Source organism: Spodoptera frugiperda, chromosome 25 (assembly GCF_023101765.2).
Source record: "Spodoptera frugiperda isolate SF20-4 chromosome 25, AGI-APGP_CSIRO_Sfru_2.0, whole genome shotgun sequence".
In the NCBI taxonomy this organism is placed as follows: domain Eukaryota; kingdom Metazoa; phylum Arthropoda; class Insecta; order Lepidoptera; family Noctuidae; genus Spodoptera; species Spodoptera frugiperda.
In genome coordinates, this window is record NC_064236.1 from 2,414,723 (window position 1) to 2,440,401 (window position 25,679).

The 25,679-nt window shown below is 36.8% G+C and overlaps 1 protein-coding gene across 9 annotated transcripts in view; it reads left to right on the forward strand.

Moving 5' to 3' along the window:
• Positions 1-25,679, forward strand: part of LOC118262972 (potassium voltage-gated channel protein Shaker) — a 347,989-nt gene that overhangs the window by 30,169 nt on the left and 292,141 nt on the right. For 3 of the 9 annotated variants that reach the window (XM_035574717.2, XM_050704032.1, XM_050704038.1), the window contains exon 1: positions 1,272-2,057. The exons of 1 other annotated variant lie outside the window; for it this stretch is intronic. In XM_035574717.2, coding sequence (XP_035430610.1) covers positions 1,855-2,057 — 203 coding nt within the window. In that variant the 5' untranslated portion in view covers positions 1,272-1,854. Of the gene's footprint in view, positions 1-1,263; positions 2,058-10,712; positions 10,728-25,679 lie in introns of those variants that run through there. 5 more of the 9 variants (XM_050704034.1, XM_050704033.1, XM_035574723.2 and 2 more) reach the window with 5 other exon arrangements.

The window sequence follows — 25,679 nt, forward strand, 5'->3', positions numbered from 1 at the left end:
GTCGTATTTCGTTGAGTGAGTGAGATTACCGAACGCCCAATTACCCCCTTTCCCGTTTATCCCAATCCCTGATTCTCCAACAACCCTTAAATTCCTAATCCTAAGAGACCGGCAATGCACGTGTAACACCTCTGGTGTTTCGGATGTCCATGGGCGGCGCCGATTGTTTACCATCAGGTGGTCCGTCTGCTCGTTTACCGGCTTATACCATAAAAACGTATTTTACTGAATTATTGCAATAGCCATAAAATAATAATTAATAAAGATTTCAAGTACACAATATGGCATGTACTATCCTACTATCCACAAAAATGTACTCCATATAATAATATATTATGTTGTACTTGTAATGTAGCTATCTCTTCACAAGTCCTTTTTGACATTACATACCGAACTGTATTATTATTTGTCAAACACATCCTAACGCTAATGCTGAACAAAAAGATTTCAAAAATATTCAGGAAAATGTATCTTGCCGGTTACCGGAGCACCGGCTCGAAGCAGGAGTAGAAATGAGGTGGTTTTTAGTCAATAAGAGCCTGACATAACCTTTTGCGTCACACAAGGCGGGAGAAGTATGGACTTGACGGTTTATCTCAAAACCAGGAGTTCCAGGTTCTATTTCTTACCTAGGCCAAATGCTGTAACAGTGTAATTAAGTATGTTCGGTGCCATCACCGCTTGTTCAATGAGATTTAGCAAAGTATCTGGCAAAAATAGTTATTGATGTACATAATATTATACCCTTCTACTTACCCCTCGAAGAAACAACAATGGTAATGTTATATTGCAATTGCCTATGTTAATACATACAAGTAAATAAAATGTAAAAGTAACTTGATCTTAAAATTACCATTGATACGCATTGCGTCTAATATTATACACATCTCTGGTTGTTAAGAGAATTCGTAAACTAAATCGAAGTGAAGCTTCTCAGCGTGACCTTGAGTTCGCACATCTGTCTCAATAAAAACATTATTGCCTTACTCCAGAAAAGTCTACTTAGTCATTCAGCCTCCCCGCGTCTCCCGTGCTTAGTGCGGGTTCATTACTTTACGATCACTGCATTACATGATGACATAATTATAGCAAAAGTTAAAAACTTATATTCCTGGAACACTTTGACCAAAAACGATTGAGTAAAGACAATAGCGCGGTAACAGGTAGAGGGGTTAGGCAGACTGGGCGGGCGGCGGCGCGGGGCAGGGCGGGCGCCTAGTATCGGAGCGAGTATAGCCTCCGCATTCGCGCGCTCCGCTCTGACGCGAACCGACGGTAGCGCGCTCCGGACGTGCCAGTTACGTAACGTGACAGAGTTACGACTGGACATCTGTTGAGTACGAGCCTTCGCGGCACGCTTCCACCGCAGATCACACGCGTGCACACCATGCACGAACAACTGTTTAGTCCTTGCGTTAAATTAAAAACGTCACGAACACTTGAGACATATTTTATAGTATTATCATAATTTAGTCCTCATCAAATTTAAAATACTGAAAAATTCCGGCCAATTTTTTTATAAATATTTTGTCTAATCATTGTAGTGATGCTTGTTAAAAATTTTAGCTTGCAATGTGATAATTATAGACTTACAGTTGTGAACTTTACAATGGGAGCATTACAGGAGCGAGCTTTGGTCATCAGATCATCATCGCTTTTTGCGCCCGCTTACACTGCCAGGCCTTCATAGACCGTTAAGTTAGTACATAAGAGAGCAAAAGACTGTAACATTAGTTTAATAAATAGATCGTGGTCGGGAAGTCGACGAATTTTATCCGGGACGGTGACAGTATTTCCAAGATTCGGGATAACATTAGCTCGTGGGTGCTGTGGTGGCGTCAACGCCATCTTCGGATGGGTGCACCGCAGACACCACGGCCTATTGAAGAGAATGACGGGGTGCCTTTACCAAGAGTGGCCGTGGTGGAAGAATTAAGGGAAATACAAGAAGACCGCAAACTGGAGCGCAGACGAGGAGGACAGGGCCCGCGGCGTCGCGGGCTCGAGAACGAGCTGGAGGGCGAGCGTCGGCGACCCCGCCGCCGGCCGCGCAAGAAGTAAGTACCACCACACCACATACCTTATACACGCCGCACACTGTCAACTGTTACATACTATACTTAACTTTAAATTGAAGTTAATTCACATTATCGAAGTTACGGGATCGTTAAAGTAATAATGTTGGCTTATGTTAAGTTAATTCGTAGCGTGTCGAATCACAAAATAACGGAGCTTGCGTGTGAATTGAGCTTAATATTGTAACCAATTTAGTTCTGCGGTCGTTCTGACATTGAACATTTACAACGTAAAAACGTTCATATAGTGTTGACCTCGGAATAGTGAGCTGTTTGCGAAATCGGCGGGTGTACCGCATCGGCCGCCGTCTACGATCGATCTTCAGCAAGATTTCATTATACCCACACCTTAGTTAATACTTTTTTATTCCAACTAAATTATCATACTGAACAAATTTCGGCATCTCCTTTGAAACTGAACACGCGAACGGAACTTTTTGCAAGTTATGAACTTACTTGCTGTACTTTGTTAATAATGTGGGCAGCAGAATTTTATCAGTCGCTGATTTTTATTGAGTCGTCTTTGATGTTTTAATTGTTGGGTGGTGGTAATTAAAGTTGTGTCCTAGTAACTACAGCTTGGGTGAGCATTATGTCGTCCTACGCTGTGTCCGTTACAAAGCCTTAACTTGTAACTTGTTACTAAGTTTTATTCGATTAAGTTGATTGCTTTATACTTTCCGGCTGTGGGTTAGTTTGAATTTTATTGACGAGCGATGAGTTCGACATTGTTCAATTTCTTGCGAATAATAAAGGGCATCGCTCACAGTCGGCATAGTACTTTGGTACTGGTGTACTGTAGCATGCGTTCTAATGAAAGCTCAGCTACCTGCTACTTAAGTTACAACCTTATTTCAACTAGTTTAGCAATCATGATTCCTCGACACAAGACTTTTACGTCTCATGAGATGCAAAAGCATGCCACGGCAACCCGTTGAATGAAACGGCACTTGACACTTCATGCTGTTGCATCTGTTGCAAGGCGCGTTGTCGTCATATCGAAATAAAGTAACACAAACTAGAGTTTAGAAACTTTGACATAAGATTCAAAATAATTTGACTAGTAATAAAATCCTTTGCCATGCCATACGTTGTCGTGTCGGTAGTGAGCGCTGTCCTTTAGACATTGGAAATAAATTATCTACTTAGTGATAAATGGTATATACTTACGGTGCGATGTTTATTTCTAAGTAGCGAGTTTGCTTATTTAAGCACACGGTACAATTTCCCATAATTACTTGATATAAATTGTAGCTTTAATTCAGTAAGGATCCGTCTACATTTATGTATTCTTTAATGTCACCTTTACTGCAACTACATAGGTATCGATGCAATGTTGTTGCAGTGGTGACACGTTTATTAGTAATGACATTTTAATATAATGTTATTTAAACTACCTCGTTCTGGTCGATTGGACGCAAGTGCGTATGACTATAAGTATTAAGTCTTGTGACTCTTTTGTTTAATGACTAAGTAAGGGATTGACTCGAAAGCTGTATTAATTAATTGAATGCATGTAGATTACAGGACTACACAGCCAAACTAATAATTTTGAAACATACCAATCCACATCAATGTCATAGATACGATCGGTACAAAAAGTTTCTATGGCCAGCAAACCTAATGATTAACCTACTAAAACCTGCTTACCTGCCACCACGTAAGCCGAAATGGAGCTGCGGACTGCCTAGCGGTTACCGGGGCTCCGGTTCGAAAATCGGGAGTAGGAACGGGGTAGTTTTTAGGGTTCCGTAGCCAAATGGCAAAAAACGGAACCCTTATAGATTCGTCATGTCTGTCTGTCCGTCCGTCCGTCCGTCCGTCCGTATGTCACAGCCGTTTATTTCCGAAACTGTTGGGCCTACATAGTTGAAACTTTGTAGGATGGTGTATTTCGATAACCGCTATTCGAATTTTGAATAAAAATAAATAAATTTAAAAATTATAGGAGGGCTACTACATACATGGAACTGATTCAAAAAAAAATTTTTTTCAGCTAGCATATCCGTGATGGGTGTCTATGGATATATAGACCTATCTATTTAAAATTCATATAGGAAAATGAATTTTAAATAGATCTTTAATAATAATTTTATAATTTTATAGAATCTTTAAAAAAAACATTAAGTTTCCTAAAACCAACTTTTCGTCAAAATCAATCGTTTGAAAGTTAGACGCTTCCAAAGTGGAAAAATGAGTGTCCCCCCGAAAACTGAAAAAAATATATGCCGTAGATTTCAATAGAAACTAACAACGAAAATTGGTTTGAACCAGATATCATTACTAGTTTTTAAGAAATAAAACATTTGCAAAAACTTTGTCGTTCATACAAACACTATGTAAAACCAAGTTATTTTACAACTTTTAAATTATGTCATCTACTTGCTGCTACGGAACCCTTTATGGGCGAGTCCGACTCGCACTTGGCCGGTTTTTAGTCAGTAAAACTCTCACACTCCCTCTTGCCACAACTAAGGTGGGTGAAGTCATTGGATTATTTCTCCTCCCTCAAAAAGAAGCCACTACGTCAACCTTATAGTTAAATAAGCATTTAAGCATGCTGGCGTACTTTTTACTTGTGCCGCAACCAATCAGAAAATAAATAAAAATGTTGATTTTAAAATCTGATCGTTACTTACTACCTACTCCAGTCGGAGACAGGTGTGACAATGCGTAGCTCGCCACCCGACCAGAACCAGACCCGTGCGTACGGCGCGTCTCGTTCCGCGCGCGCCTCAAAGAGCCCGACCACCACAAATGGGGCCCAGTAGAGCTGATGCCTGATCCGGAGCTGCGGACAACGTAAACGGTTACCGGGGCTCCGGTTTTAAGCAGGATGGTTTTTAGTCAGTAAGAGTCTTACACTCCCTCCCGCCTCACCCAAGGCGGGAGAAGTCATTAGATGTTTTTCCCCCCTCAAAAAAAAAGAAGGTGTGACAATGTGATTATACGATTACAGAAACAAAACAGTTTTACAAAGAAACTATTTTAAATCCGCTAGTAAACGTTTCCCGTGGAGAGACTCCGTTAATAAGACTCTCGTCTATCTAAGAAGGCTAGGTGTTTAGGCTTCAATAAAAATAGACTTAAACTGAATGAACTTAATATTCCAGTTCTTATCTCTTAGTGCTCTTAACGTAAAATGGGAAATTAACTAAGAATTTGGATGCATCGTGTATGTATATTTCCTAGCTAGGCTAGGCTTATACATTTTTAGGACTAGTATTTTCATTAGTGACAGGTTTTTTACTGAAAGTCGTTGACACATACCGGTTTCTAGTAGGTAGCACTTTCTTGGAGGGTGAATTACAAAAAAATAATTTCGTTTAAATATGATCAATATATTATTCAACATTATTGGGTACTGAATTTTCTTTTGAAAATAATTAGCTTATCTAACTAGTAAAATCTTTTTTATACCACAATAGTGTCATAAATGCACATGCGGTCCAACTGATGGTAAGTGTCCTATAAACGCTTGCAACTCTCTCAAAAATTTAAATCATAATCACTTACATATTATAAATACCAGCTAAAATTCTCGCAAAAACGAACTTGGTGAAATGATACAATTACACTAGAGTACAGAATTATTCATATTTCCTTATTATATTACAATAATATAATATCTTATACTACGTAATTTGAAAGGGACCGAAACACACGTTTGAATTTCGGAGTTCCGTCATGGGATTTGTCTCTCTCTTCGCTACTGAAAGAGCATGAACGTGTCATGCAAGTTCTAGTAATTAGAATTAATTTCTAGGTATAGCATACCCTGAGCTGCGGACAACCAAACAGGTTACCGGGTCTTCGGCTCAAAGCAGGAGAAGGAACGGACTTGTTTTTAATTAGTCAAGTCAAGAGTCACTCAAGGCGGGGGAAGTCATTCGTTGATCCCTCAAAAAAAGGCGTATTGCATTGTACTTAGCGTTGAAACTTTTCCTAATAAAAAGCAAAGCAAAGTCACGCCTTTTATCCCCGAAGGAGTAGGCAGAGGTGCTCATTACGACACGTTATGCCGCTATACAATGTACACCCACTTTTCACCACTTGTGTTATAAGTCCCATGTAATAGGGGATGAGCCTATTGCCATATACTGGGCACAATTACAGACTTCGTGCTACTACTGAGAAAATTTCGAAAATCTGAAAAAAGCCCAGTAATACTTTGCCCGACCCGGGAATCGAACCCAAGACCTCTTGTCCGGCACTGCACAGTCGCACTTGCAAGCACTCAACCAACGAGGCAATTCTGCTTAATAAGTAAGATATAAATGTATGTATAATAACAACAAAATGCATACGGTGTACAAATAATATTATCTAAAAACAAACTATTACTTAACAAAAACAAACACGTTCAGTACCTTCAAATAATCTTCTTTAATAATATAAAAATGAATAACTAAATTCGTTGCTAAGCGCAAATCTCGAGATTAGCTGAACCGATTTCACTTAATCCTTTTTCCGATGGCTTTGTTATTGTTGGGAAAAAAATAACAAATATGCGCTGAAAATTTTCCAAGGCGAAATAGTGTTCGCGGGTACCGCTACTGAAAGTCTAAATCTTACTCCATTAGTGGACATGGATGCTATTTTCAACTGCTTCAGCCAAGAACAAACGCTAAACTAAATAAAGCTACTGATCATTGTTGGACTAAGGCATTGTACTGTAGCTGCGTTAGTTCCAATCCGAGCTACACTAAAAAAATGTGCAGTAAAAAATGCAACGTCACGCCATTTATCCCCGTAGGGGTTGGTAGAGGTGCACATTACGGCACGTGATGCCGCTATACAATGTACTACTTTTTACCGTTTGTGTTATAAGTCCCATGTAATAGGGTGAGCTTATTGCATGGCGTCTGGAATTGTGCCCAGTATATTGTGCTACTACTACTGAGACACTTGTAATGCATACAACTTTTAAAACTAGTTGCTACTACTGATAATTTTTTGAAAACCCGTAAAAATCTCAGTAATACTTTTCCCGACCCGGGAATCAAACTCAAGACCCCTTATCTGGCAGTCGCACCTGCGTGCGTCCACTTGACACACAAAGCAGTACAGTAAAAAATATGAAAAAGTTAAAAAAAAATATAGTTATTAAACATTTTTTATAACTTTCCTTCCTTTGCCAAGTTGTAATAAGTACAAGTCCAAATGCCATTGCCTATCTGCGACCTTCCCTCTTATCAGATGGCACTTTAAGAAAGTCTGTAATTTATCAGATACATTAATTTTGTCTTATAGAGCTATATTCTATATATTGTTTTCATGCCAGTAGTCCATAGCAGCATCTACTCATTCTTAAATTTTTGAAGTACTAGGTACCTGCTCATACTATTTCATTTATTTGATATACCTTCAACATAAACCCTCATGATGTTACGCTTTAGCAACAAATTACCATCAGGATATTTCTATTGTCTAATATATATAAAAAAATGTTTAGTTTTTACATTTGATGGCTCGACGATTGGCTGCTATCTCGCCTAGTGGTAAGTGATGATGCGGCCTGCGATGGAGCTCGTCTGCCCATAAGCAACTTATTCACTCGGGTCTTGAAGACACCCAGGTTATACCCATCAGGAAACACACACTCCGGCAATCGATAGTTAATCGATAGTATTGAAAACAGTTTCATAATTGAATAGAATCTCTAGTAATGTGAACTGTAAATATGTCACTACAACCTATTTATGAAATGTAGCTAACGTAAGTTAGTAGTTAAGTATATGAAGTTAAAATAATTATTACTAAGGGCACGAGGTCGGGCCAACGATTTCGTTATTATATAATAGTTTTAAATCGATTCTAATAATTGACGTTTACAATCCAATAAAAAAATCTTTGTAGTTAGGATTTTATCATCTTTATCGAGTTATCTTATATATTAGATACCGTACACCTTTTCAAGCCATGTTAATATACGATGGTGGTAAACCCCAAACGTAAGAGTATGTATGTAAAATTATACATAATTATATTAATGCAACTGCCTGTGCCCCGTTAGAGGAGTGGTCGCAAGTGCGATTGCCGGACTAGGGGTCTCGGGTTTGATTCCTGTGTCGGGCAAAGTATAACTGGACTTTTTTTCGGTTTTTCGAAAATTCGGTGTCTGGCGTTGTGCCCAGTATATGGCAATAGGCTCACCCCCTATTAAATGGCACTTATAATACAAATGGTGAAAAGCCATTGTATAACGGCATTACGTGCCGTAATGTGAACCTCTGTCTACCCCTTCGAGGATAAAAGGCGTGATGTTCCGCACTTTACTGCCTCTAATAAATAGTTATAACATTCCGATTTAAATAAAACATCATTAATAGCACTGATTTTGGCAAATAGGTATATTATCGGATAGTATCATGCTATACTCTAGTATAAGATATTTGGCTCAGTATAAGCTCAGTCTTGATCTACTGTCCATATCCCGTCATTTAATGAATGCATGTATTCGTCAAACACGATAAGCGGATTTGTCATCACTGACTCGTAGACAGTTCTTCGCTCCTCAGCAATATTCAAACATTTGTCATTTGTAGACCGTCTATTATTTCTGAAGGATGCATTTATTCGTCAAATTATGCAATATGGACAGTTGCCCTTATTCATGTGTCTGCCCAGACAAGTAGAATTAAGTTGTTACTTACGTTGTTACGAACGGGAAATCAATGAAATGTTAGTGTCAATCACATACTTACGTCTAATTTTCCACTTACTCGTTCGACTGGCGCTTAAATGCCATTTGACTGGGCTGCGGAACTTGACATGAATATGATACAAACTTACAGGGGTAGATGACAAGTTTTTATTTTAATGTCCGTCTTATAGATTATTTTAAAATATTAGACACGTATTAATATTACGAAAAAAAAAAATTCGAAGATATATTATTGATTTGAAATATCGCGCGATGTGACTCGTCGACTAAATAGACTTTCAATTTTCATACCCCGTCATCATCCTTATTATTTAGAAGTTAATGGATTCACCATCATCGTGGATGCTACAACGAGAAGAAAGTGAGTGTTTAAAAAACCCTTCTTCTTAAAGTAATAACCTAAAACGATTTTTTTGGCTTAATAACATTAAAATGCATTTGCTGCTAGAACCAGTTTTGAAGATTAAGTAAAATATTTTTGTCAATTGCTTGAAACTTACCAAGATTTTCATTAAGTAATCTAAAGTTGGTAGCCTATCACATCGCCACACAATTAGTGCTAGTTTATAAATGCTAACATACAGCTAGTTTCAATACCATATCATTCGATAGATTTTGCTACTAAAGATAGAATTTCTATATAGAAATTTGATCTGTAGAAGCTAAACTCGATAGATATTGCTTATCATGCCGTATCATAATTATAGAATACGCTGGTGCCATTTTCAGTAGCGCTCCGGTTGTCGTCAAGCCGGTTCCGGATATCCGACGTCAAATATATGTTAAAACGAGCCGGTTTGTGTGAAATCTCACGTACGCTTGCCGGTTATCCGGTACGGCCATTTGGAAAACGTAACATAATTATGAAAGGAGTTTTAATCGCAATTTAGAATGCACTCGATAATCAACCATTATACTGATCAAATTAGATACATTTTTACTTACCACATCACACACACAAGCTCACTAACACTTGATGCTAATAATAATAACATAACAAGTAGTAATTATAAATAAGTAGTGTTTTGTGCCATTTGAAATCACTTCTCTGATTAAAATGTGTTTTACGGTATATTCATAAAGTCAAAAGTCAAAGTCAAAATTTATGTAACTTGTTGTCGAAATACCTCGATTAGTTTCGAGTCACTCTGGGAGCTCATATCAGTATTGACATGGTTTAGTTGGCTGCAAGACGTTCACCGAGTTATTTACGCAATGCTGTTCATGACTATAGTCCTCGAGCGTAGCTTGAAATTAGTCGAGTTATCTCGTCCAACAGTTACATAAGTAAAGCCTCATTCACACTGGATCCGTCACCGACGATTCGTCAAAAAAGTCTATACATAATGACAGACGAACGTTCACATTGCATACGGAATCGAGTTTTGTGACGATTCATCAAAATATTCGAATAGATGTTCAATTATTGTTCATAGTAAATTTGTGATTCAGACTTCAGTCTTGGACGAACTATCTAACAAGTTGGATATGGAATATAACTATCTTTTGTTATTCTTACTTTCAATTAAAACAAAAAATAAAAGTAAGAAAAGAAAAATACGATAGGAACGGATAAAAGGAAAGGAAATGCATTTTGAAAAAAAAAAGAAACGTCATTAAGATATGTTCGTAATTTTTAAGATTTACGTAATTGTGTGAACACGGGTAATTATAACTTACAACCATACAAATCAAAATAACAATTTGTGAACATTGACAATTCGTCAAGAAACATGACAATCGTCTTTGACGGATCATTGTGAATGAGAACTTTACCGTGAAAGATAATTAATTTAACATTTCTCATTGAGAATTAAAAAAAAACACGGTTATGTAGTTCGAATGAAAAGAAAAAATGGCAAAACACTATCTACCGTACTAATTTGAAACGCTATTCACTAAGTCACTGCACTCACACATTCATAATTATGAGTGAGACAAAAAACCTCATTGCTTTCATTTCTTTGCAGGAATAATGGATTACAGTAAGTACCATTTCGCTTACTCTTTCACAAGGGGATCGCTTCGGCACCATCACCTCCATTGTCCATCACCACATCGTCATGTGTGATCATCAGTATGGAAGGCTGCGAGGATCTAAGGTACTGTATTGTAGTTAGACTTAAAACGTACTTTATTACTATAATATTTAGGTATATTTTTGTATTACCCTTTCAACATTACGTAACGTCTTTTATTATTTAAGGGGTTGACAGAGGTGCGCATTACGGCACGTAATGCTACTATATAATATACACCCAATTTTCCAATTTCCAAATACTGGGCACTATAAAATTCCAGACTTCTTGCTACTATTGTGATTTTTTAATCGAAATACCGAAAAATGCACAGCGTTGCAGTTGCAGTTTTGCCCGACCCGGGTATCGAATCCGAGACCCATTGATCGGGAGTCGCACTTGCGACCACTCGACCGACAAAGCAGTCATACAATTACTTAAATCAATATACAGTCAAATCAGTTTAAAATAATAGCCAATGATTTATAAATCGCGTTGTTAATTGAAAGAGTACTTTATAATACAACAGAAAATTTAATCCCCGAAAGGGGTGTGACACGTAGTCTCATCCGTACTTTTCATCCAATATACCGTACCTATTAATATAAGTGGCAGATAACAAATTATAGCAGTAGTATTATAGTTTAATTCCAATTGCAATATTATTCTAGACTCCTTACTAAAACCTAAACTTGGGAGGAATTGAAGGTTCAATTCCTAGATTAAAGCCTTCATAGTTCCTAGATAAATATGTAGGTATCCTAGCTCGACATTCGCAGTTGTGAAAACTCTACCTAAAAATACATCAACATAACATAATTTAAAGATCATTTGAATGTTAAAGAATTATGTTATCCGTTGTTAAGACTTGTTTGTTAAAGAGTGAGGTAGCTAAATATTCGTCAATAGTTATTAGTTACGCCTATCAATTACCGTAACCATCTGTGTTCTGGTTTAGAGAATAATGCTCAACCCTTTGTGGCTATTCTGAGATGGTCAGCGTTTACCTGACAGTCTTAACGTTGCGGTTCTAATGCGTTGACGTAAAAAAATTGTTCGGATTAGATATTTTCCTTTATTTAATTTGTTATTTAAGTGTTGTGTGTGATATTATGAACACGAAGAACTATAACTCTAGAGTTATATTCCAAATGAAGACTCGGTCGCGACGACGATTAGATGATTCAAGGTATTTAAAAAATAATATATTTTTTTTATAATTTGGGACGAAGAAACAGTGTGCCCATACAATCTGTATAAGATTATACTTATATATAAGAGACTAGCAAAACCGGGCGAACTCCGTTTCGTCACCAGACGGGCTATTTTATTGATTTTCTTCAGATTTTTTTTGCTATAAACCTCACGGCGCGCAAGACCTTTCCAATGAATGCAAAACCGTGGAAATCGGTTCGTGCGTTCTGGAGTTATAGCGTCAGGAAGGAAAACCCGACTTATTTTTATATAATAGACTACATTGCGAGCTAGGCAGCAAAGTTGCGACACTGTTTTACTAATCGGAGTTGATGACGGGGTAGGTAAAATTAAAATACTATTTGGTCCGCTAGTTAGACCATGAAAATATATTAGACACGTATTTTTTTATTTTGTCGCATAAGAAAAAATACTTAGGTAAAACGAATTCAAGTTTAAAGTGGGAGGTAGCTACGTCATTTTTTCGTAAAAAAGGTACATAGAAGTGGTCTCATGCGATATTTCAAATCAATATAGGTATTATCGTCTAAAGTATTTATTTCCGTAAAAAAATTAAAAAAATTGTTGTCTAATGTTTTAAATAAATCTACCAGACGGACATTAAAATAAAAATTAATGTCATCTACCCAATTGCCTTGAGATAGCCATTTGTAGTATAAAACAATAATTAAAAATATTTAAAAACATCTAAATATCGAATCCACAATTTCTACCCATATTAACACAGCAATGAAGTCAAACATGAATAACTTCGATGCACTAAATGCTGGTATCAGCGATAGAAATTATGTATGAGCCGTCCAATTCCTCGGTAACTCCGTACGTCCGTATTATCCCATTCAAAGATCCATCGTTCGTAGAATGCCATTACATGTCTACTCGACATGCTAGTTGTCTGGCCAATGTACTCGTACAATTCGGGTTTGAAGTAGACGTGAATTCAGCCTTGCTTCTTTAAAATATTCTCCTTCGTTGGTCGAATATTTTTCCTTTTTTTGGATAATTTTCCAGGTAACAATAATTGCTCTGGGGTCTGGAATTGCTCACGGTATGGGCAATAGGGTCTCCTGTTGCGTGGGACTCATAAAAGTGAAATAGAGTGTAACATTGAATATTTGTACCAGGTACCTCTGTCAAACCCTCTTAAGAAATAAAAGTTATTTTGGAGCCAACGTCCGAATTTAGGTTGTTCACAATTATTATCCTCTATTTAATAAAGTGGTCGTTTTGGTAACAAACACCGAATGACTACAAAATTGAATGTATTGATAGGTATAATAGAAATGTAACTACCGATTTTAAAGCACATATCAACACTTTAACGGCACCGTTCCAACACAGCGATAAAGTCATTTAAATTTAAACATTAAATCGTATGCCGTATGATAATATTTCATAACGCCAACATAAAATGACTGTAAGCGCGCCATCCACGCGCTGGCAGCGCGCTTGCAGCATTTTTTGTATTGTTTTCGCCGGAGCCGTGCCGCGTCCGTACCGTTTATGTGTGCTAACTCCATAGGACGATTTATCTGATTTTGGCGTATGTCCCAATCTTCCCCATATGTTCCTAAATTCTAGGACACACTTTTTTTCTACCCTGGTATCACGAGTATCCATGGGCAGCGCCATCAAGTGATCTCGTTTATCGATATAATCCGTAAATAAATACGTAATAAAAAGAACACTACGTGGTCACAGGCGAAACACGATAAAACGTAGCAGATATTCGTTCATGATAACAGTATTCTTCGAAGAAACTGTTCTTGAATGACGAGGTGACGTACCTTAGGGACATCGACGTCGTTCTCTATAAGACGTCGATATGCTCAGGGACCTATTCGCATATAAACCAAATCGGTTTGCTTGGCGCCTAGAGTACTGTGAACTATAGCTTTCTTTTTAAATTAAGTAATTGTTGCCGCAGTTATCATGTACTGAATAAAGAGAGAAATTAAATTGTATTTTATTAATCTACATAATATTATTAGATATGTTTATTAAATCTATGTATAAACATGAAAAAGTTAGAACTTTGACAATAATGTTAAAAAATTAAACTATGTAGTGTGGAAGAGCCATGCTTTGGCACAGTAGGGCTGGCTCGACCGAAGTGATACCATAGCTTCACCGATAAACCAACGTGAAAAATGCTTGCGTTGTGTAAGTGACGTTACCGGAGGCCCAATAACCCCTCTTCCCAATCCCCGATTCCCTAACAAACCTTAAATTCCTAACCCGCAAAAGGCCGGCAGCAAACTTGTAGCGCCTCTGGTGTTTCGGATGTCCATGGGCGGCGAGGCTATTGCTTAACATCAGGTAATCCGTCTGCTCGTTTACCGGATAATAACACAAAAAATATTAGTGATTAGATTACCCAATTTAAACATTATAAATGTTTTGTTTATACTATTTTTTGTGTGAAAGTGTGTTACTTAGTTTTGTACATGTAAGCATTAATTATGTACTAGTGGTCGCCTAGTGGTTGAAATTCAACCATATACGATTTAATTTACAATACCACTTAACATACGTTCAAGGATAATTTTTATTTAACTCAAACTCAAACAAACTCTTTTATAAAACTCTATTCATATGAGACGTCAATATCATCGCAATGTCTATCGATTTTGACGTTTTGTCAAATACGATCAGATACTATGCATGTGTGTGTAATGTTTTATTTATTGATTTAATGTACTTTATAAGCACTATTTTTGAAAAATATTAGCGTTCTGGACTTCTCCTACACATAAACTATAAGTGTACCAAATTTTATGCTCCTACGTCCGCGCAATTTTCGTAAAAAGCGGTCCAAAGTTTTTGCATCACGTATTAATATATAGATATCGACTGTAATTGTATTGTGTATCATATATTACAGTATAATGTACCACTCACTGATAGGTTGAAAGTAGATGTTAAAAGTCTCATAAAAAAGGTCTTAAAATACGTAGGTTTTTATCCTGATCCCTAGCCGTTGCGATTCACCAAACACGTCAATTAGGAAAAATATCGAGACGTTAAAAGGGATCGTATGAATACTGAATTAGCCGTTAAATTCGGTGACCAATCGTTCTGAACATGGCGACGTGATTTCATTCAAAATACATTTTATGTTAATTTAGGTACTAGCGCCAACTCTTAATGTTACACCGAACTATTTTATTTCACCATTTTCAACTTTATATCTTTACAATAAGATTGTAATCTTGTAAACTTAACTATAATACGTGACTGAGACTGCACGGTTGGCACGGTGGCTGGGCAACTGCCTGCCGTACAGCATGTAGCGAGTTCGATTCCGCACGGAGCTCTTTTCTTTTACATTGATCCCCAAATTCTTGTTTCGGGCCTGGGTGTCATGTGCATGTGAAATTGTATGTTTGTAAACCCACACACGATACAGAATAAAGTCCTAGTGTGGGGTAACGTTTTATTAAAAAGAAGAAAATAAAAATAAGCGATTAACTATTTAGTTACTGAACATCTTCCAAAATCTGAAGATAATAATGTCGTCAGTGATAAGTGGCGGGGGCTATGAACTCTGGCCTTTAAGTGACTCTCCCACAAAATTATGTCGACACATTCTGGATCACACAATTTGTGTATAGTCATCTAACATAGTACTTACTTAAAAAGGGCTCACTCGCACTTTCGAACGACATTTCCATGTTACTGCTTGTATATAGAAAGATAAGAATATAGTTACAATATTGATGTTGTTTCGTTCGTCGAGTCGTTGCTAGCAGGACTACCGTGTAAGGGGTCTCAGGCTCGATTATTATAGGTTTTTTTTTTTCGAAACATCCGCGCACTTTCTCTCGCCTTAGGCGAAGCGAGAGGGATTGTCAGACTCTTACCGGTTCGAAACCTACCAAAGGCAAGTACCAATGTGTTGCATGGGAGCAAGCGTGGTGATTAATGCTAAAATTATTCCATATAAGAGGCTTTTGGTCAGCAGAACCACTTTCTTTCAAGGGGGAAAAGCAGTCAATGACTTCTCTCGCCTTAGGCGAGGCGAGAGGGAATGTGTGACTCTTACTGACTAAAAACCATCCCGTTCCTACTCCTGCTTTTCGAGCCGGAGCCCCGGTAAACCTGCTAGGTAGTCCATAGCAGAACCACTTATAGGCTGTTCATGATGATAATGATAAACACTGATGATGATACGATATTGGTTATCTCATCTCAATATAATTGCTAGATACTCTAGTTATCGGTACGCACCGATAAGCACTGTGAGGCATCGAGTAAGAATTCGATTACACCATCGTTTCTCCCCGAGGGCCGAGAGTGCCATTCGGGAGTAAGTACAGATATCTATTAAAATTCCTGAGACGCCTCACTCTAATTTACTATGCTGGCTGAACTATACGATGCAGATTGAATAAAAACTTAAATCTAAAGTGGTATTAATGCTGCGATTTGTTGTGAGTTCTTCGTACTGTATTTTTCTATATTGAAAGCTAAAAAATAAACGGTAGGTTAGAAATAAATCGTGATTAAAAGCAAACATTTGTTTTGATTGAAAAATATAACTGAAAAGTCGATATTTCCAATTTTTTTTTTTCGCAATCGGATCGGAAACTCATAGAAATAGAAAAACATGGTGAATATCCCGTTTCGAGTTCTAATACTAGTTTCCAATATTTGTTGAATAAAATTGATACGTGATAGTTTCTCTATCGAAGAATAATTATAAAAATATCAAAATTATTCCTGCAATAAAGTTCTGGTGTTGGAAAACTCAGCCATAAATGAAATTTTGAGATATATTTACATATTCACACTGACATAGTTTGAGAAACTGCTCAACAAGATCTTGTAGTTCGAAGTTAAGGTACGAAAGTTCAGTTGTGCACTGTCGTTTAGGTAATAAATGAACTGATTCAAGAACTTTCCTGGGAGTCGAGTTGCATGCATTTAATTTTTAACTGCAAGCCGTAGTGAACTCTCTCGGCTCAAGTTCCACTTACTTGTATAACTAAACAATTAAAATTGTAATTACAATAATACAATACAAGGTTTTCAGAACAAACCCTAAGTCGTTTCTCACCTAAAAGTACTTTGTGTGACGTATCACTTAAACTACCCCTTAGTTGTACTATTAGGTATCACTTATATATGTAAAGAAAAATATTGTTTTAGGGTATAAACCGGTAAACAAACAGACGGTAAACAATTGCCCCCGCCCATGGACACCCGATACACCATATACTACAAGTGCTTTGTTAGCCTTTTGGGGGTTAAGAATTTAAAAGTTGTTGGGGAATCGAGGGTTTATTGGTCCTCCTGTAATCTCACTTACACAACGAAACACAATGCAAGCGTTGTTTCACGCCGGTTTTTTTATGTTGTGGTATCACTCCGGCCCATTCGTACCGAAGCATGGCTCTCCCACTTTTAAAATGCTACCGTACCTATTTGTTCTTAGAGGTTCATTAAAATTTAGATGAGGTTTGTTAAAACGGGAATTGTTTCACATATTTTATTACATTTTAAATTTAAATAGCGTTTTAGTAATCTATTTTAGGACGATTTTGGATTCTGTTTTCAACCTTTGATAAACAATTTACATTGTTGTTGATGAATCAAATAAAACAATATCTCTATATATAAAATCGAGATAGACTGGCTGTTCTGGCTGAGGTAGCCCTTTTTTATTCATGACAGAATTTTATGATGGGATTTTAAGGAAACCGTGGGGAGCCTTAAAAAAGGAAAAGAGCTAGCGTAACCTTTTTTCATTAAATATTGTAAGTACTACAAGTTGATACAAATCTAGAGTAGACGATGGAGGTTAATACGGTGTTTAAAAAATTCCTTAAAAATAATAAAACAAAATAAAAGTAAAAAAATAAACAACAAAATTAACTATTGTTATTTAAATACCAAATTATTGTCCCAAACCCTTAACGTACCATAGAATCGGAGAGCGATAAAATGAAATCATTTTAAATGAAACCTTGCCGTTTGAAATCATTACATTTAATTCCTTCCTATTATTTTGTGTACCAATTAAGGATAAAGAGTAAAGAGTCTTACTCCCGTATCGATCAGAGATCGTCTCGTGTCATGAGCCCATCACAGCAAGGTCAAAACAATAGCATGCAAAAATGTTCACATAATTTTTCTTCCATACATAACAACGTCCATTAAATCCGTGGGTGTGTTCAAAAATTGTACATTTATAATAAATCTTTACGGTTATGAGTTGGTATGGTTACGTGTTACTGGTAAGGCGTTCTGAACTACGTATATTATAATTTCTCAGTTCAGCATTTGATTGGAACGGATTGATGTTTATAAACGGCCTCACCAAAAACCGACATAAAACTACGCTTGCGTTGTGTTTCGTTGTGTGAGTAAGGTTACTTTAGGCCCAATTTCCCCCTTTCCCATCTTCCCAATCCTCGATTCCCCAACAACCCTTAAATTCCTAAACCCTAAAAGGCCGGAAACGCAGTTTTAACGCCTCTAATGTTTCAAGTGTCAATGGGCGGCCGCGATTGCTTACCATCAGGTGATACGTCTGTTAAGTACATTGAAACAATTAGAGATTACAGTTGAAATGGTTCCATGTCATTGTTTACCAGAGAGCATTCCTAACTGGTTGATGCCAAATGTGAAGTCCCTTAGGACTTAGCTTTTGTACCAGAGATGTGCTATGCTACGTTACTGTGGATACGTTTGGCTTCTAAAAATCATACTCATTGGTAATGGTGCACATAGCTTTGTACTGGTGTATACGGACTCAGCTATGCTATGTATTTTATATGGAAATATGTGTGCTATGGAGGCACGCATATTTTCCTCGCAAAGCTACTTTACTTTTACAAAGTTACTTAATCAGTGCTAAAACTAGTAATTATTTTAACAACTCAATATTTATTTATTTTATTAGATAGACTTCCAACGTCATCATCATCAACATCAGCCCCAAACAGAAAACAAGCCTATTTAAATGGAAGATCAGATAGGCCACTCAAAAGCGACCTGCACACAGTGGCTCCCTCTGACCTTCAGGAATGAATCGATCCTCAGTGATGATTATTCATGCAACGTGCCACCGCGATATAATGAAATTAGTTGTCACTGAGGCTGCATACAAATTACTTTCGATGTCATCACAGGTCATGTGACCAGAGTTTCATAGGATTGAAATTGTTACAAAACTGTAGGTGTACTTGGATTTGACGAAAATAAAGTTGCGCCGAACTACAAAATAGGTCAATGTCCCATACACACATTTTCACCAAATATGTGCTATGTAGCTACGAAGATATAATATAGCTAAGTTGTGAAAGTATGTGACCGTTTCTACCGATACTAAGCAATGTAGCTATGCGAGGAAGATGCGTCGAGTATGCGATGTATAGATAGAAGGAAAGCCATCCATAGCACGCATATTTCCATATAATAAACCTATCTTAGTTGAGTCCGCTTTCACCAGTGGTATGCTATGTCCTATGAATAAGATTTGTGGATACCAAACGCATCCACAGCAACGTAACATAGCACATCTCCGGCGGAAAGCACCCTCGATACCCGTGCAGTCCACCAATTTAAAAGCTACACTACAAACGTTTATTTAAAACATATCAAAACGCCTGGTCGACGTTACTCTATATTATTCCTCGATATTAGGTAATTAGGGACTCTCACCAACATTTTAAAACTCCCTATTTATAATAAAGGTATTTCCTTTTCAAAGGTTAACCTGTTCACTCGCCCGTTATCGTTCTGACCTTGTTTATGGGTGAACCCTAACCTTGACCGTGTAGAACTGTAAATAAACCTTTCAGGGTAAAAATACATCTTTGACCTTTGTGGATCACGACGGCGAAATTGAGGTTACGGGAAATATATGTATTGGACATATTGGGCCAATGACCTTGATTAGGGAACCTTATTGATCCCCTGTATGCCGGGATAATATAATGTATTTTTTTATTGTGTCTCATATACCTGCGTTCTGCAGTCATTAGGATAACAGCAATGTGTTAGGTGAAAAATAACCCGAGAGCTGCGGACTGCGTTGCGGGTTACCAGGGCTCTGGGTCTAAAAGCAGGAATAAGAACGTGGTGGTTTTTAGTCAGTAAGAGTCTTATACTCCCTCTTGCCTCGGCTAAGGCGGGAGAAGTCATTGGATGATTTCCCCTCCTCAAAAAAAGGTGCAGGATAAAATCACTTTATATTATTAAAAGATTAGTGTTGAATTTGAATGTGAACATATAGTATAGGAAATGGTTGGAGGTTAAACAACAATTATTAAAGTTTAAAGTTGCTTGAAGGCAAGTAGAAGATTAGTAGGTACATATAGGTCTGCCCATATTACGCAATGTGTATCAGATCTGTCATAACCTGAAATATTGGAGAGGATTATTTTTTTAGCCTCATATTATTACTTCATAGTCATCATTTGAATGTGATATGCCTGCCTAACCAATAAATATGCAATTGAGTCCCCCCAGTCCAAAAAAAATGCATTAAAAATGACGTATAGATTATGCAAAATTTTGTAAAAGCTTAAACAAAAATATGCAACGAACTTTTCAGTTAAATGTTTTTTCAAAAAATAAATTTGAAGGCGTTGATCATAAACAATAATTGGGACTTTTATACTAAAACTCACGACAACGTTCCAAATTCGCACATGTAGCTAATTAGAAGTTAAATTTTTAGTGCGGCTTTGAAACTGAAGCGTGTTCAACGTTCACTTTGTAATAGAACTCTTAAAATACAGTTTCAAATTTCAGTCAAGTGTAATACTACACATGAATGCATGTACATTCCATTTCAATCTGCATTTGAAACTGCCGGACAACATTCTGGACAAACATGTTGACAAACTTTGATATAATCATGTATGCTAAATACAAGTTGCGTTAGGACTCCTACCAGTATATAACTTTGACTTTGTTATTTGGATAAAGTGATATGAACGTCGTTTCAAGTCTCTGTCTCATTGGTCGAGTGGTCGCAAGTGCGACTGCCGAACAAGAGGTCTTAGGTTCTATTCCTGGTCGGGTTATTTATTATGATTGGGGTTTTTTCGGTTTTTCGACAATTTCTCAGTAGTAGCACGGAGTTTGGAATTGCGCCCAGTATATGGCAATAGGATCACCCCCTATTACATGGGACAGAGAGAAAAGTGGGTGTACATTGTTTAGCGGCATTACGTGCTGTAATGTGCATTTCTGCCTACATCTTCGGGGATAAAAAAGGCGTGATGTTGCGTTCAAGTCTCTGAGAGACTACGGAATTTATTCTATGATTGTTTGGAGATCAAGACCCTACAGGTTTTCTGTTTACCAATGCGCGAAACCTATAAATAAGTGTAAGCCAAAATATTTAGTATTTGTGTTTGATGGTCATTAATTTTATTTATGTCAATGATCTGATGATGGAACGGACAACTCCTCGATTGTATTATTAGGAAGTTATAAGAAGTTTAGCTTTTAGATAGAAAGGTAGATTTAGCCCAATTTCATTTACTTGTGTTATACTTTCACTTGTTGCATATGTACGGTACTTATATACCTACTAAACTAAAAAGTAGGAAACAAAAGTAAAACAAGACAGTTAATTTTAAACGACCGCTTTCAAAAATCATTAATTGAAATCAAAAAAATATTCAATTCATTATATTTAGTACCCACTGAAGGTACCTACAACACCGACTAAAATTTAAAAAGTTAGTGCTCACACTCCTAAATAAAACTATGTATTAGTGAATATTTAAAGAAGTGTACCTAGTAATATTTCGCTATAGCCTTGTGGCTCGTTCTTGCCCGGAGTGTTTGATCTAATAAAATTTCACATTCAAATCACATCACATCTTGCCCGCTTTTCGACTACTTGATTTACATTGTACGTAATATATTTTTCACAGAATTTTTTGTTCAATTATAATAAAATGTAACTTCTGTCGTCTGGGAATAGGGTAGCAATGTAGCTCACTCTCATAAAAAAAACCTAAACGAGTTTGGATCAATGTTTCTAAAGTTTCTTTAAGAGGTTTAACTTTACCTTTCTATGATATTTTAGTATTCGCAATTTAATATTAAATGATCAAAAGCACAAAAATTTCAAACGAAGTAATGGCTTAAGCATTTAATGATATCAAAAGTATGTACCTTTGTGTTTATCCTGACATATTTTACTAGGACAGCGATTCCAGTCACAGCGACCAGGTTTTGCCTACCTAGGACATTGCTGCTGTGCCATTTGGTGACTCACATACCTATCTATACATTGAGTAATGCATCCGTATTCATAGCAAGACAAACAACTCGGTCATCATCAGTTTGTGGTAGTAAATCCCATTGTAACAAGCACAGAAAAGAAAAATATTTTAGAAATAATAACTCTAAGTTACATCGCTTTATGTGAAACTTAAGCACATCTGGACTACCAAAACTAACCCAGGTTTCCGTGTACCATCCTGCAGTTCTGAATAGAAGATGTATTTCCCAGGTCTGTTGGTAACCTTCCGGGAAATATGGCGGGTTCCTTGCAACCGGTGCCACATCAGATAGGCATTGCTTCCACTGACAATAGGTCGTCCGAATGCTACACGTTCGTCGCAAACGAACACGTTCCGACCAGGCTGTATTCATAACGCCACGTAGTAGGCGGTTAAGATGGAATCTAGTCAATGTGCGAGGCTTGCGGAAATAGACAGCACATTGCGGGAAACAGTACATTTGGTACAATCATCACCATATCCACACTTGGATTTGCAGAGAGTTTTTTTTTTATTATTATTGTACGAGTATATGCTTCGTGAACGGAAAACATTAGTAGACGTTGGTCTATTAAAATCACTCCATTTCGTTGAGGAAAAACAATAAACAGAAATAGTAATGGGTCGATCAATTAGCCCAGACAAACATCTTCATACAGGTTTCCCTGAAGTCGACGTCTAAGTGGCACCAGGTAATCTGCAAGGTTCGAACAGAAAATATATAGATTTGTAGTAACAACGGCCAAAAGACAGACAAAAGGCACATGATGTACTTTTTCGTGTATAAAATATAAGTCACTGCAAAAAAAAACTGCAGAACTTAGATTTTTTTTTATACTATTCTAACCTGATGACTCGGTACCACTTGCACGTCAACTTCAGGGATATTTTGTAATAATGGTTTTGAGTCATTTCTTTTTTATTCTTTGGAAATTGTTTTTCCTTGAGCCTTCTTTGTACGTACTACGTACCAAATGAGTTTAACGGGTAATGACTCGTCTACTTGTAAAAGTTGTTCTATAAATAGATAATTATTTTTATACACTCTAATCGTGCCTTCGAAGAAAAATACGTATAATAATATTTTCAGGAAACTGAATTTTGGATCATTTTGAACTAGAATCGTTGATTTATCAGCTGTAGAAAATATTATATTCATTTTAAAATAAATACCATTCGTTTCATTATTTCATTCGTTATTTTTTTTTCACGAAAATTGATTTTGGATTCAAAGTCATCTACCGAATATGTTACAGTATAGACTCACAAAACGAGACTTCGTTTAACCATTCATTAACTAAACGTTGCATTCGAGAATCATAGTAGACCTATAGGCAAACCGATTCGACAGCGCAATTCTCTAATTCTGAAATATGGCTTTCTATACCTACATTCAGCATAAACTTACCAAGCAGGTTGGAAATCAAAGTCCGTAACATTTAGGTTTATTAGAAAGCACTGTTAATAAATCGCTTTCTGTTCTATTACTAGTGCAGTTAACATTCACGAGAAAAGTATAGAGAGAAGAACCAACACAGTACAAGTGGACAGCATTAAGTTGACTTAAGCTAACAACCTGAGAACCTGCGAGTTAACATGTAACATCGGACAGCCAACGCCCTGCGTTCCCAACTTCACGTGGCTCTAGACAAAAATTTGATCCCGCTTGCAAGACGAGAACTCACTATTAAGATAAATACATAGTTACAGGTTTACACAGGTTTTGGTAGACAAAGTAAAAACTTTTTTAAATAAACCTGTGTTGAGTTTTTAAAAAAATGTATCATGGCTGCTGTGTTGTCGGGAGTTACAATATGCAAATGTATTGTGATTTTGTTGTCCAAAAAGTACGTCATATTGCTTTCGAATTTTACCTGGGACTTTATAACATTGTAGTATTTAAAAAGTCGGTATATTATAAATTTAGCTAGACTTGTACTAAATGTATGCTGAATTCATCATCATCACCATCATCAGCCTATAAGTGGCCACTGCTGACCAAAGTCACTTCTCACACAGAGAAAGTTTGAACATTAATCACCACGCTTGCTAAATGCGGGTTAGCGATTTCAAACTTATAATTAGATATTATAAGCCCAGGTTTCCAACCGTATGTTACTGGCGTCTAAATAATCTTAGAAATCGCATATAACTCGGAACAGGTCACATAGGTACTTGCTATTGGTAGGTTTCGAACCAGCACTCTCATATATGAGAAGCGGGCATCTTAAACCGACTCACCACAACATTTTGTTTTGTAAGTTTGATTACATTTAGTTAATTTACATCTACGTAATACATGGGTCTCAAAACAAGACTAGTTTAGGCGATGGTTACCTAAAATACAAGTACATGCACCATTGCCAACCTCTTCAGATATTCTTTTTAAATTACTGACGTTGTATTCAATAATAAAACGTGGAAAGGAACTTTTGAAAAACAAAGTAAAAAGAAAGAAAGAAATAAAGAGCCTTTTCGGAAATATGTCATAATGTGAAGCTGCTATTACGGGTTGGACATCTACCGGGTGCGGCAGTCACTTAATAATTCCTTTTGTAGTAAGTGGAGCGCGACCTGACGATGGAAATAACGTTTTAAAAGTTTCCATACAAAATATTTTTGTCAGATTTTTAATACTATTTCAATTTGATTTTATAGTTGTGTTTGATTTGATTTATGATTTGACTGCATAGTTGGTGCGGTGGCTGGACAACCGGCTGCCCCGCAATATATGGCAGATTGATATTTCAAATTGTTACGATTAGCTGTTTGGACTCCTGTGTGGTTCTTTATCATATTGGCCAGAATTCGACAACTGCGGAACACAAGCTTCCCCCAAAGTTTTTATTTAGCTTCTTCCATTTGTTGTAAAATTTTTGTTGTATATTTCACTCCCGTTCTGACGATAGATTGATCTAATATTTGTTACACACTCTTAATCTTGATGGCCATATAATCTTTTTCTTTTTCCACCGTAGTTGTGGAAAAACATTAATAGAGTAGAAGCTCACAAAACCGTTTAACATAAAAACTATTTTATTTGAGTTTAATATTGGGTCAACAGCTTCTTGAACTACATTTTAAACCACAGCCTTATCAAAATGAAAAATAAATTACGTCGACATTCAGCTGTATCCACATGTCATTGTTGTTTTAATTTCACACCAGTCGATATGCCATATTGGACAACAGACAGTGATCCAATCAGCGTGAAGCATTCAAAAAGTGCTCTTGTAGCCTCGCTCAATTTATGTTGTGATCGATTTTTGTACGGTAGTGGTTTTTCAAAACCTATCAAAACTTTGTTATTGAGTCTGTGCTCATAAAAAAGTGAAAGCTTAAAATAAACGATTGAAAATAATGTGTTTTATAATTTAGTCAGAATTACATAATTAAAACTGCCTCGTTGGTCGAGTGGTCGCAAGTGCGACTACCGGACAAGGGGTCTCGA